The following is a 16,172-nucleotide window of genomic DNA, read 5'->3' as shown; positions in this document are numbered from 1 at the left end:
GAAGAAAAAGGATCTAAAGGAGATTCTCAGTTAACCAAGTTACCATTTTAAATAGGCCTAATTAATTGTATACTTTTTATAGTTTTCATGACTGAGAAGGGATTTGAACCCTGGTCTTCTAACATTCAAATCCAATATTCTCAACACACCTTACCATTTTCCCAAATAGGTTCAGCACCTTGGACAGCTCCTGTAAAATGAGCAGGGAGATCTACAATATGCCACACCAGTCAATCAAAATCATGTTTCCACATCAACAGAAGATATCTAGCTTGCCAAATGTTTGTTGTTGTGTCTTCAATTCATTACACATTTATAGTACCTGTGAGTACATCTACACTGAAGAATTAATGCAGTTTGGCACTCCTTTAACTGAAATGGCTCAATGGAATGGAACACTGGGATTTGCAGTTTGGTGAAGCACCAGGCCCTTTAGGAGCCCCCGGTGGTGCAATGGGTTGAACCCTTGTGCCGGCAGGACTGAAAACCGACAGGTCAAAGGTTTGAATCCCAGGAGAACATGGATGAGCTCCCTCTGTCAGCTCCAGCTCTTTATGCGGGGACATGAGAGAAGCCTTCCACAAGGATACTAAAAACATCAAAATGACCGGGCGTCTCCTGGGCAACATCCTTGCAGACGGCCAATTCTCTCACACCAGGAGTGACTTGCAGTTTCTCAAGTCACTCCTGACAGGACAAAAAACAAAACAAACACAAAAAAACCAGACCCTTTGGCAGAGAAGGCTAAAGACACTCTAAAACTACAACTACCACAATTCCATAGCATTGAACTGGGGTTAAATGGCATTGATGATACAGTACAATGTCATACTGTCATCATAAATGATTCCTCATGGCCGAGTCCAATTGTCTTCCAAGGGCAGAGTCTTGGCAATAGGTTCATAAGTGACTGTGGAGACCTATTCTGGATCCACATCCTCTTTCACAATGTAGATGCACCTTGAGCCTGCATTTCAAGTACTGTACAATATCACTCTTTTCTTTCTGTATCGCATTCTCCCTTTCAGCTTGTTTTTAAGGGCATGCTGCACTTGCTCTTCCCATTTTGCAAATCTGCAGCTCACAAGGCTGGAAGGAATCTGAAAGGGTTTCCTCTGCCCTTGTGAAGGGGACGTCCTTGCAAAAGAGAGAAGTCTGTGGCAGCTTGCAATCACACTTCTCAAGGAGTGTGCCTAGCTTTCGCTTATGTGACAAAATTCCCTAATGCCCTTCCTGCGAAGTTTCTCTCTGCATATCTATCCTTCTGCGCCAAATAATAGACCAAGTGGTAAAAGCTCCCTAGTTGTAACTTCAAAGTTGGAGAATCCCTGAATTGAATGTGTTTTCCTGCAGTAAAAGGCTAAAACAAGCATATGCAAACTTGGGCCCTCCAGATGTTTTGGACTTTTGGACCGGTAGGCTGTTAGGAATTGTGGGAGTTGTAGTCCAAAACACCTGGAGGGCCCAAGTTTGCCCATGCCTGGGCTAAAACTAGAACCTCTGGTGAAAGGTTCTACCAATTCCTTATTAGTATCCTAGAGTTGGAAGAGACCACAAAGGCCATCCAGTCCAACCCCATTCTGCCATGCAAGAAAACACAATAAAAGCTCTCCAGCGATCAATCTCCTAAGGCTATAATATGGATTTAATGCATCTATATTGTAGAATTAAAACAGTTTGACTTCATTTTAGCTACCATAACTCAATTTTATTTGATTTTTTTATGTCAGGAGCAACTTGAAAAACTACAAGTGGCTTCTGGTGTGAGAGCACTGTCTCTCCAAGGTTGTTGCCCAGGGGACACCCAGATGTTTGATGTTTTACCATCTTTGTAGGAGGCTTCTCTCATGTCCTGATATGGGGAGCTGGAGCTGACAGAGGGAGCTCAACCCATTCTCCTCGGATTCAAACCCCTGACCTGTCGGTCTGCAGTCCTGCCTGCACAAGGGTTTAACCCTTTGCCCCACTGGGGGCTCCAACCATGACTCTGGAATGAATATAGTGCTATGGTGCTATGGAATTGATATAGTTTAATGAAGTTTCAGCACTCATTCAGTCATAAATGGGAAATGACTTGAAGACATACAGCAACAATCTTTTGGCAAACTAGGAATCTTCCAGAGGTGTGTAAATTATGGAAGATGTAGTTTTACAACATTTCTTGCTACCTCTACTTCACCAGACTTCCAGGATTCAATAGCATCGAGCCATAGCAGTTAGTCTCAAGCTGCACTGAACCTTAGCAGTTAAAGTGGTGTTGAACTGTATTAATTCTGGAGTGTAGACACACTCACAGTGCATCTGGCCATGGAGGTTTAAGTTGCTAAGATGGCTAGCAATGTCATCGTAAGTGTATCCTTCTTGTATAACCTGATTGGTTTAATGGTTAGGTTCAAAAGTATATTATATTATATTATCTTCCTTCTGCAGTCACTTCCCTATTTGAATGAAAGTAACTTAATAATAAAAAAAGTTATATAATAATATAATATTGTAATTATAATAATTATTATATTATTATAATTATTAATATAATAAATGTTCTAAATAAATAAATGTATAAATGTTCTAAATAAATATATAGATTATAATTATTATGTATAAATGTTCTAAAATGTTCTAAATAAATAAATAATGGCTAGTAATGTCATCCTTCTTGTATAACCTGGTTTGTTTAATGGTTAGGTTCAAAAGTATATTATATTATCTTCCTTCTGTAGTCACTTCCCTATTTGAATGAAAGTAACTTAATAATAATAAATAATGTTATATAATAATATAATATAATAATTATAATTAAATGATTATAATTATTAATATAATAAATGTTCTAAATAAACATATAGAGTATAATTATTATGTGTAAATGTTCTAAAATGTTCTAAATAAATAAATAAATAATAAATAATTATATAAATTATAAAGAAATAATTAATTATATGAATTATAAATAATTATAAATTAATAAATAATGATATTATAATAATCCCGTCTGTGGAACACACTCCCCAGTGAAATTAGATTGGCTCCAACTCAAATCATGGCTATAGGACCGGGCATTCAGTTAGTAGGCTTAGCAGTAATTATCGCAATGACTCCAGAGAATTGATAATGGAAAGGCCTTGGAATAGAACTCTGGACACTGACTTGGATCTGGATGTGGTTGTATTGTTGTTAATAATGTTTTTAATGGAGATTTTCTAATTTAATGTTTGAATCCATGTTTAATTTGTGTTTAGATTGCTCTTGTTTGTTTTGTTGTTAGCATCTAATGGTTGCTGGTTGTAAGCCACCCTGAGTGTCCTCCCCCCTCGGGGAGGGGGTTGGTGAGAAGGATGAAATATAAATATTTGAAATAATATAATATATTATATTATTTCAAATAATATAAGCGAGGAGGAGCTGAGGAGCCTTCTATTGAAGGTGAAAGAAGAAAGCGCAAAAGCTGGGTTGCAGCTAAACATCAAAAAAACCAAGATTATGGCAACAAGAAAGATTGTCACCTGGGAAATAGAGGGAGAAAATGTGGAGGCTGTGACAGACTTTGTATTTCTAGGCACAAAGATTACTGCAGATGCAGACTGTGGCCAGGAAATCAGAAGACGCTTACTTCTTGGGAAGAGAGCAATGTCCAGTCTCGATAAAATAGTAAAGAATAGAGATATCAGACTGGCAACAAAGATCCGCCTAGTCAAAGTAACCTGTAGTAACCTACGGATGTGAGAGCTGGACCTTAGGGAAGGCTGAGCGAAGGAAGATAGATGCTTTTGAGCTGTGGTGCTGGAGGAAAGTTCTGAGAGTGCCTTGGACAGTGAGAAGATCCAACCAGTCCATCCTCCAGGAAATAAAGCCCGACTGCTCATTGGAGGGAAGGATACTAGAGACAAAGTTGAAGTACTTTGGCCACATCATGAGGAGACAGCAAAGCCTAGAGAAGACAATGATGCTGGGGAAAGTGGAAGGCAAAAGGAAGAGGGGCTGACCAAGGGCAAGATGGATGGATGGCATCCTTGAAGTGACTGGACTGACCTTGAAGGACTTTGGGGGTGGTGACGGCTGACAGGGAGCTCTGGCATGGACTGGTCCGTGAGGTCACAAAGAGTCGGAGACAACTGAACAAATGAACAACAACAATGTAATATAATAATGGACAATAAGGAAGGCTGAGCGAAGGAAGATAGATGCTTTTGAACTGTGGTGTTGGAGGAAAATTCTGAGAGTGCTTTGGACCGTGGGAAGATCCAACCAGTCCATACTTTGGGGGGGGGGGGGTTGAGAAGGATGGGATATACATATTTGAAATAATATAATATAATATAATATAATATAATATAATAATGGATCATAAGGAAGGCTGAACGAAGGAAGATAGACGCTTTTGAACTATGGTGTTGGAGGAAAATTCTGAGAGTGCTTTGGACCGTGAGAAGATCCAACCAGTCCATACTTCAGGAAATAATGCCCAGCTGCTCATTGAAGGGAAGGATATTAGAGGCAAAGATGAAGTCCCTTGGCCACATCATGAGAAGACAGGAAAGCTTGGAATATATAACGATGCTGGGGAAAATGGAAGGAAAAAGGAAGAGGGGCCGACCAAAGGCAAGATGGATGGATGGCATCCTTGAAGTGATTGGCTTGACCTTGAAAGAGCTGGGGGTGGCCACAGCCGACAGGGAACTCTGGAGTGGGCTGGTCCATGAGGTCACGAAGAGTCGGAAGTGACTGAACAAATAAACAACAACAAATATAATTTTTAAAAACTTTATTTATAGATATCTTGGGCCCAATCCTATTATATGAGATATTATGGTTCTCCCTGAAGGTCTGGCTTTAATCCCTAAATAATGTTTTCCCACGAAATGATGTTTACACTTACCTTGAAAGCATAATCTGCAAGTACTTGTAGTCTAAATGGGACTCAGGCTTCCCATTTGATTTTTTAATTAATTCCCACATAAGCACCATATCATCAAAAATGAAATCTTTCCCTCGGAGAGTATTAAACGTGTCCCGTCAAACAAATCTCCCTGGATTCCCCTAAGGATTAAAGGCATCATCGTAAATCACCAGAACTATGGGTGACTTTGGAGGGCAATGAAGGGTGTTCCAAAGCTATTTTCTGCAAACTCTCTTTTTGTTCATCCCTTTCTTTCTCATCCTCTCTTTCTCTCAGACATCTCCAGTTAAGCAGCTAGACTCAGCGCAGTAATTGCTCAGGCAGCAGAGACACTCCCGTTATTATTAATTTAATACAATAATTATGTTGCCAAGCAGCAGCCGGGGCAATTCCTCTGGGAAGAGACACGGAGGAAAATTGAGCGCATCATGGACGCAGCATCGCTTCTTGACTGTTCGTGCTAGATGTGAAATCTCCGAAGGCCTGATCCGTCTTACCTCCACGCCATCCGGAGAGGTGTTTCCATCTCCGGTGGATTCTGGCGCTTCCTCGTCCTGGAACATCGCCCTCTTATACTCCGTCATCTGAAAGGAAAAAGCATACATGTTGAGCATCCTTTATCCAAAGTGCTTGGGACCAGAAGTGTTTTGGATTTAGGGATACCCAGATTGGCAAAGACGTAGATCATGAGACACCTTGGAGATGGGACCAAAGTCTAAAAATGAGATAGATAGATAGATAGATAGATAGATAGATAGATAGATAGATAGATAGATAGATAGATGCTCTGTGCATAATGAGTACCTTAAAAACAAAAGAACCAATGAACGAAATCACACCAAATTTGGCAACAAAATGTCTCACTACACAAGGAGTGACCATCACTCAAAAATTATGATTTTGTCATTTGGGAGTTGTAGTTGCTGGGATTTATAGTTTACCTACAATCAAAGAGCATTCTGAACTCCACCCATGATGGAATTGGGCCAAACCTAGCACACAGGGCTCCCATGACCAACAGAAAAAACTGGAAGGGTTTGGTGGGCATTGACCTTGAGTTTGGGAGTTGTAGTTCACCTACATCCAGAGAGCACTGTGGACTCAAACGATGATGGATCTAGACCAAACTTGGCACGAATATTCCATATGCCCAAATATGAACACAGATGGAGTTTGGGGGAAATAGACCTTGGCATTTGGGAGCTGTAGTTCTTGGGATTTATAGTTCACCTATAATCAAAGAGCATTCTGAACTCCAACAACGATGGAATTGAACCAAACTTGGCACACAGGCCTCCCATGACCAACAGAAAATACTAGCAGCATTTGGTGGGCATTGAACTTGAGTTTGGGAGTTGTGGTTCACCTATATCCAGAGAGCACTGCGGACTCAAAAAATGATGGATCTAGACCAAACTTGGCACGAATATTCCACATGCCCAATTAGGAACACAGATGGAGTTTGGGGGAAATAGACCTTGACATTTGGGAGTTGTAGTTACTGGGATTTTTAGTTCACCTACAATCAAAGACCATTCTGAATGAACCCCACGAATGACAGAATTGGGGCAAACTTCCCACACAGAACCCCCATGACCAACCGAAAATACTTAAGGCCATCCAGTCCAACTCCCTTCATCAGAGCAAGAAAACGTAATCAAAGCCCTCCTGACAGAGAGCCATCCAGCCATAGATATAGATAGATATGATTCACACACAGAGAGATAAAGTATTATAGATTTGAAAGGGACTCCTAAAGATGGACAATGATATGTTGCATGTTCCAGAAAAGGCAAATCAGATAATCCCTACGTCAACACTGTCAAAGAAACATCAAGAAATACTGTTTACCCACAAGCACAAAGACATTACATATATTAGAAACCAGCACTTTCTAATTACTTTATTTTCCATATCACCAGACTGGGCCACAGCAACACGTGGCAGGGGACTGCTAGCATGCTATATATATATATATATATATGCGTCATGTGGACACGCCACCCAACTGATACATCATGCAACAAACATACATTATTGAATATATATATATATATATATATATATATATAAGTTCAATAATGTATGTTTGTTGCGTGGTGTTTCAGTTGGGTGGAGTGTTCACATGGCACACATATGCTTCATTATCCAACTAATGGAGGTATTCAAACCAATAAATACACCTCTTTTGGGTCCATAGAATCATAGAGTTGGGAGAGACCTCATGGGCCATCCGGTCACACCCCCTGCCAAGAAGCAGGAATATTGCACTCAAATCACCCCTGACAGATACTTTTTCTTCTTCCTGATTGTGGGTGCACGTACACTATGGAATCAATAAAGTTTGACATCACTTGAACTCCCATGGCTCTATGCTATAAAATTGTGGGAGTTTTAGTTTTACAAGGTCTTTCGCCTTCTCTGCCAAAGAGTGACAGTGTTTCACCAAACCACAGCTCCCTGGATTCCACAGCATTGAGCCATGACAGTTAGAGTGGTCTTAAACTGCATTAACTCAACAGTGTAGGTGCACCCATTGTCATTTTCCTGCACGTTTCACTTTTTGAATAAGACAATCTCAACCGAGGCTGCAACTCCAAGCAGGAAAATACCGCAATGGAGAAAGAAGCATTGACTGAAAGCTGAAAAGCTTCTATAAAAGGAACTGTGTTGTCACAGCTCCCAGCCACAAGTGGAATTGAATGGAAGCCGGTGTTAGGATGAATCATTTCTCAAAATATTTTCTTTCCCTTCTGGTTGAGGTTCTCTTTTCTTCGCACAAGCACAACATGGGCCTTGAAAGGCTCCTCGAATGCCTCCCCATCGTGGACTCTCCTCCTGCCTTCAGAGAGGCTGGCAAAACAGAGATTAGAGGGGGGCTTTCATCAGAAAACATGTTCAAAAATTAGTCAGGTGCCAATCATTCATATTCTATGCATTGAAAAGAAATGACCCCAAGCCAAGCTCCTTCAGCGCGTGCTTTCTTTTCGCAGGATTTTGGAAAGAAGCTGTTACTAAATCCAGCCTTGAATAAATCGTATTTGAATGACACAGCTCTTCCATTCACTTCGAGGATTGCCAGCTTTCAAATCTGTTCCTGAAGATGCTTATTTAATAACCGATCGGCAAGACTTAGCAGGTGCAAAAATGATCTCTTCCCCCTCTTTACAGTCAAGCCGTTATAAAGGCACAAGAACAGGGGAGGCAATTATTTTCCTGATTAGCTGACAACCCTCTTCACTTCCATTGTATTCAATACACATGTCCCTGGGACCTTCCAGAACTTGCTCCCTATTTGTAACAGATGCAGTATTAACTCAGGTTGCGTTTACATCAGCGTTTCTCAACCTGGAGGTTGGGACCCCGGGGGGAGGTCACAAGGGGAGTGTCAGTGGGGTCACAAAGACCATCAGAAAACACAGTTTTTTTGTGTTGGTCATGGGGGTTCTGTGTGGGAAGTTTGTCCCAATTGTGGTGCCCAGAATTGTGTCCAATTCTGGGCACCACAATTGAAGAGAGATGTTGACAAGCTGGAATGTGTCCAGAGGAAGACGACTAAAATGATCAAGGGTCTGGAGAACAAGCCCTATGAGGAGTGGCTTAAGGAGTTGGGCATGTTTAGCCTGAAGAAGCAAAGGCTGAGAGGATATATGATAGCCATGTATAAATATGTGAGAGGAAGTCATAGTCAATATCTTCAGTCAATACCTTCAAGAGGGATATCAAGAGGATGAGAGGAGATATGATAGCCATGTATAAATATGTGAGAGGAAGCCACAGAGAGGAGGGAACAAGCTTGTTTACTGCTTCCATGGAGATTAGGACAAGGAACAATGGCTTCAAACAACAGGAAAGAAAGGAGATTCCATCTGAACATGAGGAAGAACTTCCTGACTGTGAGAGCCGTTCAGCAGTGGAACTCTCTGCCTCAGAGTGTGGTGGAGGCTCCTTCTTTGGAGGTTTTTAAACAGAAGCTAGATGGCCATCTGTCAGGGGTGCTTTGAATGCAGTATTCCTGCTTCTTGGCAGGGGGTTGGACTGGATGGCCCATGAGGTCTCTTCCAACTCTTTGATTCTATGATTCTATGGAGGAGGGAGCAAGCTTGTTTTATGCTTCCCTGGAGACTAGGACACGGAACAATGGCCTCAAACTACAAGAAAGGAGATCCCATCTGAACATGAGGAAGAACTTCCAGACTGTGAGAGCCATTCAGCAGTGGAACTCTCTGCCCCAGAGTGTGGTGGGGGCTCCTTCTTTGGAGGCTTTGAAGCAGGGGGTTGGACTGGACGGCCCATGAGGTCTCTTCCAACTCTATGATTCCATGATTCTATTATTTGTGGGGTTCAGAATGTGAAGGTCTATTTCCTCCAAAATCCACCAGTGTTCACATTTGGGCATATTGAGTATTTATGTCAAGTTTGGTCCAAACCCTTCCAGTATTTTCTGTTGGTCTTGAGAGTTATGTGTGCCAAGTTTGGTTCAATTCCATCATTGGTGGAATTCAGAAGGCTCTTTGATTGTAGGCGAAATATAAACCCCAGCAACTACAACTCCCAAATGACAAAATAAATTCCCCTCACAACCCCACCAGTATTCAAATTTTGGCATTTGGGATATTTGTGCCAAATTTGGTCCAGTGAATGAAAATCCATCCTGCATATCAGATATTTGCATTATGATTCATAACAATAATGAAATTACAGTAATGAAGTAGCAACAAAAACCATTTTATGGTTGGGGGTCACCACAACATGAGGAACTGTATTAAGGGGTCACGGCATTAGGAAGGTTGAGAACCACTGGTGTGGCGCAGCTTGATCAGACTGGGTTGGTGTAGGTTTTTTTGGGCTATATGGCCATGTTCTAGAGGCATTCTCTCCTGACGTTTAGCCTACATCTTTGGCAAGCATCCTCAGAGGTACATCTCACTACCTCTGAGGATGCTTGCCATAGATGCAGGCAAAACGTCAGGAGAGAATGCCTCTAGAACATGGCCATATAGCCCGAACAAAACCTACACCAACCAGTAATTCCGTCCATGAAAGGCTTCGACAATACATATGTCGGGCTGATTTCTCCCTATTTTTTAATGTGCTGATGAATTTATGTGAGAAGCAAAGGCACAGTTCAAACTGTTCTGTTTTGTATTTTGAGGTGCTTTTTCATCCAGGCTTGGAGTTTTTGATGGTATCACAGGTTTGTTTAGAAAGCTGCAAGCAGAAAGGTGCAAAAGATCAGAAGGAGTGGTGGTGATGTTGCCGGGGAGAGAGCCGCAGGTTGCCAAGGAACGGCGGCCGCCTCTGGAAAGCAAACGTGATGCTTGTCAGGAATACTGATGATGATGGTGGTGATGAAACAGCCAGCGAGACAGCCATGGCAACAGGCAGCGCATGAAAGGCCACTTGGCTCTTGAGGACACAGGCCTTGCTTTGACCAAACTGGGAGGATTCAGCCGAAGCTCTTCCTTGTGCATTGGGAGAGGAGTGGGTGACAATTATGCTCTGGGAGCCAGCGTTCCAGCTGGATGAATCCAAAGCTGCTTCTCTGGCAAAGGCCTTCCCTTTCTTGGCTTGGAGAGCTGCAGAGATAATAATTTAGTAGGGCCAGTATGATGGAGTGGTCCAAGCACTAGAGTGTGGGTGCATCTACACCAGGCATGGGCAAACTTCGGCCCTCCGGGTGTTTTGAACTTCAACTCCCACAATTCCTAACAGCTGGGCCTTAGTTTGAGGACCCCTGATCTACACAATAGAATTAATGCAGTTTCATGCCTCTTTACTTGTCATTGCTCCATGCTATGGAATAATGGGAGTTGTAGTTTAACGAGGTAGTTTGCCTTCTCTGCCAGAGCACTGATGCCTCCCCAAACTACAACACGAGGATCACATGACAATCAGCCATGGCAGTTAAAGTGGTGTCAAATTGCATTAATTCTACAGTGTAGATGCACTTTAGGTTGGGAGGAGTAGGTTGTACCAACAATAATGTTGTGTTGTCAAGGTATTATTTGGGGCAAGCAGAAGAACCACTGTCCTCTTAGAGCAGTGGTTGCCAACTATTTGCTTTTCCAAGAGTTTGTGACTTCAATATCCAGAAGCTGCAATTAGCTACTATTGAAGCTAAAGCCCAAAACACTGCTTTAGATCAGGTATTGGCTAACTTCAGCCCTCCAGGTGTTTTGGACTTCAACTCCCACAATTCCTAACAGCCAGGAGGCTGTTAGGAATTGTGGGAGTTGGAGTCCAAAACACCTGGAGGGCCAAAGTTTGCCCATGACTGATTTAGAGTTTTATCACTGCTCAAGAAGTGATAGTTATTTGCATGCACACATACTACATTAAAATTCAGAGTTGGATCCCTGCCGAGAGAGATAACAACTGCTTCCTCTGCGTGCTGAGTTTTCAAGTTTGCCACACCCTCAGATTGCAATGAAAACAGAAAAAAACCTACGCTGCCTCCTTCCCCACCATCAAAAGCCTTTGGATGACATTTTGCTTTTTTCATTCTTGTTTTCCCGCAGCATCCCAGTGGCACGGTGCCAAGACCTGGGAAGGTGTCACCTTCACCGGATCCTGTACACCGTGCTTTGCAAATAAACAAGCGCCTCGCTGAATCAGGAGACACGCTCTCTCTTTTTTTGCAGTGAAGAAACATTTGGCAGCAAAAGGAAAACAAGAGTCACCGAGGAAAGTTGCTAGGGACCATCAGCAGCATCTGTGCATATGCTTCCACCAACATGCTGACAGTTGGGAGCCAGGATGCCCGGCCCACCTCCCACAGACCAGCTTGAGGAATACCCTTCCTTCCTTCCTTCTTTCTTCCTTCCTTCCTTCCTTCCTTCCTTCCTTCCTTCCTTCCTTCCTTCCTTCCTTCCTTCCTTCCTTCCTTCCTTCCTTCCTTCCTTCCCTTGGGAAAAGAAACTCACCCACTCCTCCTTTTAACTGTAAAGGGCTGTCAATTTCTACTCAGAACTTGGGGTGGGAAATCTCTCTCTGTGTTTCAGGCTGAAACTCCCAAAGTCATCACTAGCTATGCTGGCTTGGGGATACTGGGAGCTTTAGTGAGTGAAATAACTGCTGCATGCTCTTTGCAAACACATCCCTTGTCCTTTTTCTCCCTTGTGGAGTTCATTGGCCTTTTTTGTTTGCCTGTAAGTTGTCAAGAAAAGTGATACTCTGCAAGAATCATAAAGACATACACTGGGTGGTTGTAGGTTTTTTTGGGGGGCTATATGGCCATGTTCTAGAGGCATTCTCTCCTGACGTTTTGCCTGCATCTATGGCAAGCATCCTCAGAGGTAGTGAGGTCTGACATACAGTTGGAAGACATCTTAAGGCAGAGTTTCTCAACCTAAGGGTCAGGACTCCTTGGGGGGGGGTCACAAGGGGATGTCATAGGAGTCACCAAAGATCATCAGAAAACACAGTTTTTTTCTGTTGGTCCTGGGGGTTCTGTGTGGGAAGTTTGGCCTAATACATCTTTGTATTCAAGCCATCATAAAGGCACAAGAACAGAGCAGACAATTGTTTTCCTGAATAGTTGGTAACCTCTTCACTTGCATTATAATCAATACACATGTCGCTGGGACCTTCCAGAACTTCTTTCTCCCTATTTGTAAGAGATGTAGCAATAACCCAGGTTGCATCTACATCAGCGTTTCTCAACCTGGGGGTCGGGAGCCCTGGGGAGGGGGCACGAGGGGGGTGTCAGAGGGATCACCAAAGACCATCAGAAAACACAATATTTTCTGTTGGCCATGGAGGTTCTGTGTGGGAAATTTGTCCAAATTCTATCATTTGTGGGGTTCTGAATGCTCTTTGATTGTAGGTGAACTATGAATCCCAGCAACTACAACTCCCAAATGGCAAGGTTTATTTTCCCCAAACTCCACCGGTGTTCACATTTGGGCATATTGAGCATTCATGCTAAGTTTGGTCCAGATCCGTCATTTCTTGAGTCCACAGTGCTCTCTGGATTTAGGTGAACTATAACTCCAGAATTCAAGGTCAATGTCCCCCAAACTCTTCCAGTATTTTCTGTTGGTCATGGGGAGTTCTGTGTGTTAAGACTGGTTCAATTCCATTGTTGGTGGGGTTCAGAATGTTCTTTGATTCAGGTGAACTATAAATCCCAGCAACTATAACTCCCAAATTTCAAGGTCTATTTTCCCCAAACTCCACCAGTGTTCACATTTGGGCATATTGAGTATTCGTGCCAAGTTTAATCCAGATCCATCATTGTTTGAGTCCACAGTGCTCTCTGGATGTAGGTGAACTACAACTCCAAAACTCAATGCCCACCAAACCCTTCCAGTATTTTCTGGGAGTTCTGTGTGCCAATTTTGGTTCAATTCTATCATTGGTGGAGTTCGGAATGCTTTTTGATTGTAGGTGAACTATAAATCCCAGCAACTACAATTCCCAAATGACAAAATCAATCCCCTCTCCAACCCCACCAGTATTCAGATTTGACGTATCAGGTATCCGTGCCAAATTTGGTCCAGTGGATGAAAATACTTCCTGCATATCAGATATTTACATTGCAATAAATAACAGTAGCAAAATTACAGTTATGAAGTAGCAATGAAAATAATGTTATGTTTGGGGGTCACCACAACATGAGGAACTGGATTAAGGGGTCGCAGCATTAGGGAGGTAGAGAAACACTGCCTTAAGGGCTGCCCAATCCAAGTAGAAGACACAATCAAAGCACTTTCAACAGAAGACCATCCAGCCTCTGCTAAAAATAAAGACCTCACCACACTCCCAGGAAGCTTTTCCACTCTCAAACAGTCCTTACTCTCGGAAAGATCTTCCTAATGTTTAGTTGGGATTTATTCTCCTCTAGTTTGCATTTGTTGTTCTGTGTCCTACTCTCTGTAGCGGCAAGAGTTCCATCTTAAGAAGTTTGAAAAATCCCTCCAAAATGTGGCACTTCTCTTGAATCCATGACAAGATCTTGCAACAGGGGCATTAAGATCACCATTGACCAAAAGATCATGAGTTCAAAGCCAGCCCAGGTCGAAGTGAGCTTCCAACCAATTTGTGTAGCTTGCTGTCGACCTTTGCAGCCTGAAAGACAGCTGCATTTGTCAAGTAGGAAATTTAGGTACTGCTTATGTGGGGAGGCTAATTTACGACGCCATAAAAATCGCCAGCAAGCATGCAAAGAATGAGGAAGTGTCACAGATGGATGGTGAAGCAACAGGTCCCCCGGTGGCCAGAATACCTTCATGAAAAAGCTGGAATGTTAAATAGCCTCTGACTGTCTGTCTATATATGTTGTGTGTCTATGGCATTGAATGTTTGCCATGTATATGTACATTGTAATCTGCCGAGTCCCCTGCGGGGTGAGAAGGGCGGAATATAAATACTGTAAATAAATAAATAAATAAATAACTGTGAAATGTGAAGGGCTGCCTTCTGCAGAGCGGTATCTATCACTGTAACTACTCTTATGTGCTTTCCATATAAAACCTGAATGCCGTTGCTTAGCCATTACAGTGACGTTGTTTGTGATGAGTCAAAATGTCTCAAAGTGCCACGAAATGGGGTCAGAGTGCTGGTGTTACATGTCTTCTACTTAGAATCAAAGAATTGGAAGAGATCTTGTGAGCCATCCAGTCCAACCCCATTCTGCCAAGAAGCAGGAAAATCACCTTCAAAGCATCCCCAACAGATGGCCATCCAGCCTCTATTTCAAAGCCTCCAAAGAAGGAGCCTCCACCACACCCTGGAGCAGAGAGTTCCACTACTGAACAGTTCTCACACTTAGGAAGTTCTTCCTCTTGTTCAGGTGGAATCTCCTTTCCTGTAGTTTGAAGCCATTGTTCCATTGCATCCTAGTCCACAGGGCAGTAGAAAACAAGTCTGCTCCCTCCTCCCTATGACTTCCCCTCACATATTTATACATGGCCATCAATATGTCTCCTATCAGCCTTCTCTTCTGCAGGCTAAACATGCCCTAAAGCAAACCTGCCATGAGGTTTTCTTGGCTAGATTTAATTCATTACATCCCTCTGATTTATCCAAGTCCAGAAAGGAGCTGAACCCTGGCCCCACCAAGTCTTAACGCAACACTCAAACCATACAACAAGATGACACTGTGCTCAATGGTGGTGCCCCAGAGGCAGGATGCAATCTATTAGTTTGGAATTACAGGAAGGTATGACATGCGAGTGTGAAGAAGAGCAAACTACAGACCACCTGCTGCAATGCAACCTGAGCCCTGCTACGTGCACAATGGAGGACCTTCTTATAGCAACACCAGAGGCACTCCAAGTGGCCAGACACTGGTCAAAGGACATCTAATCAACTACCAAGTTTGCAAACTTTGTGCTTTGTTTGTTTGCTTGTTGGTTGAAAAATACAATACAACTGTTTGGTTTGCTCCTGACATGGTAAATAAATAAATACAGAAAGGTAGATTTCAATTGATTATGAGAAGGGCCTTCCTTACAGCACTTCAGCAATGAAGCCAATTGCCTGGAGAAGTGGTGAGTCTCTGCTTCCTTCACTCTTTCCTCCCTCCTTCCCTCTCTGTCTTTTTCCATCCATCCATCCTTCTCTTTTCCCCTCCCTTCTTTCCTTCTCTTTTTCCTTCCACCTTTCCTCCTGGGGAATGTTTACCTGGAAGAAGAGAAGACAGAGAGGGAACACGAGAAACATTTTTCAGGATTGAAAAGGGTGCCCCATTGAGGAGGAGGGTCGGGACTGACTTTCTGCTGATCTTTGCCTTAGGCAATCCCTTGTAGTCCGAGCATGATGGTCCTCCAAGAGTAGTATCCTGGGGGTGGGTCCGTAGGTGACTGTGAAGCCCTATTCTTGAACTGCATGTTCTCCCACAGTGAGAGTATCAGTTTCCAGGTGGAAGGTAGTCCTGGTCAGGGTCGGCTTGACGCACCTTCCTCTTGGCACATTTCTCTCTTTCGCCCTCCATTCATACCTCTTCAAATTCTACAGCACTGCTGGTCACAGCTGACCTCCAGCTGGAGCGCTCAAGGGCCAGGGCTTCCCAGCTCTCAGTGTCTATGCCACAGTTTTTAAGGTTGACTTTGAACCCATCTTTAAATCTCTTTTCCTGCCCACCAACATTCCCTTTGCTATTCTTGAGTTTGGAACAGAGCAACTGCTTTGTGAGACGGTGGCCAGGCATCCAGACAACAAGGCCAGCGGAGTTGATGGCAGAGGACCTTTGCTTCAATACTGGTAGTCTTTGCTTCTTCCAGCACGCTGACATTTGTCCGCTTGTCTTCCCAAGAGATTTGCAGGATTT

General features: G+C 43.0%; 1 protein-coding gene across 2 annotated transcripts in view; it reads right to left on the bottom strand.

Moving 5' to 3' along the window:
• Positions 1-16,172, bottom strand: part of ECE2 (endothelin converting enzyme 2) — a 101,787-nt gene that overhangs the window by 73,922 nt on the left and 11,693 nt on the right. For both annotated transcript variants that reach the window (XM_060767389.2, XM_067466072.1), the window contains one exon: positions 5,395-5,481. In XM_060767389.2, the coding sequence (XP_060623372.2) occupies positions 5,395-5,481 (87 nt within the window). The remainder of the gene's footprint in view (positions 1-5,394; positions 5,482-16,172) is intronic.

Source organism: Anolis sagrei, chromosome 3 (genome assembly GCF_037176765.1).
Source record: "Anolis sagrei isolate rAnoSag1 chromosome 3, rAnoSag1.mat, whole genome shotgun sequence".
NCBI lineage: Eukaryota > Metazoa > Chordata > Lepidosauria > Squamata > Dactyloidae > Anolis > Anolis sagrei.
The sequence above is the reverse complement of the archived record's forward strand: the minus strand, read 5'-3'. Positions and strand labels throughout refer to the sequence as shown.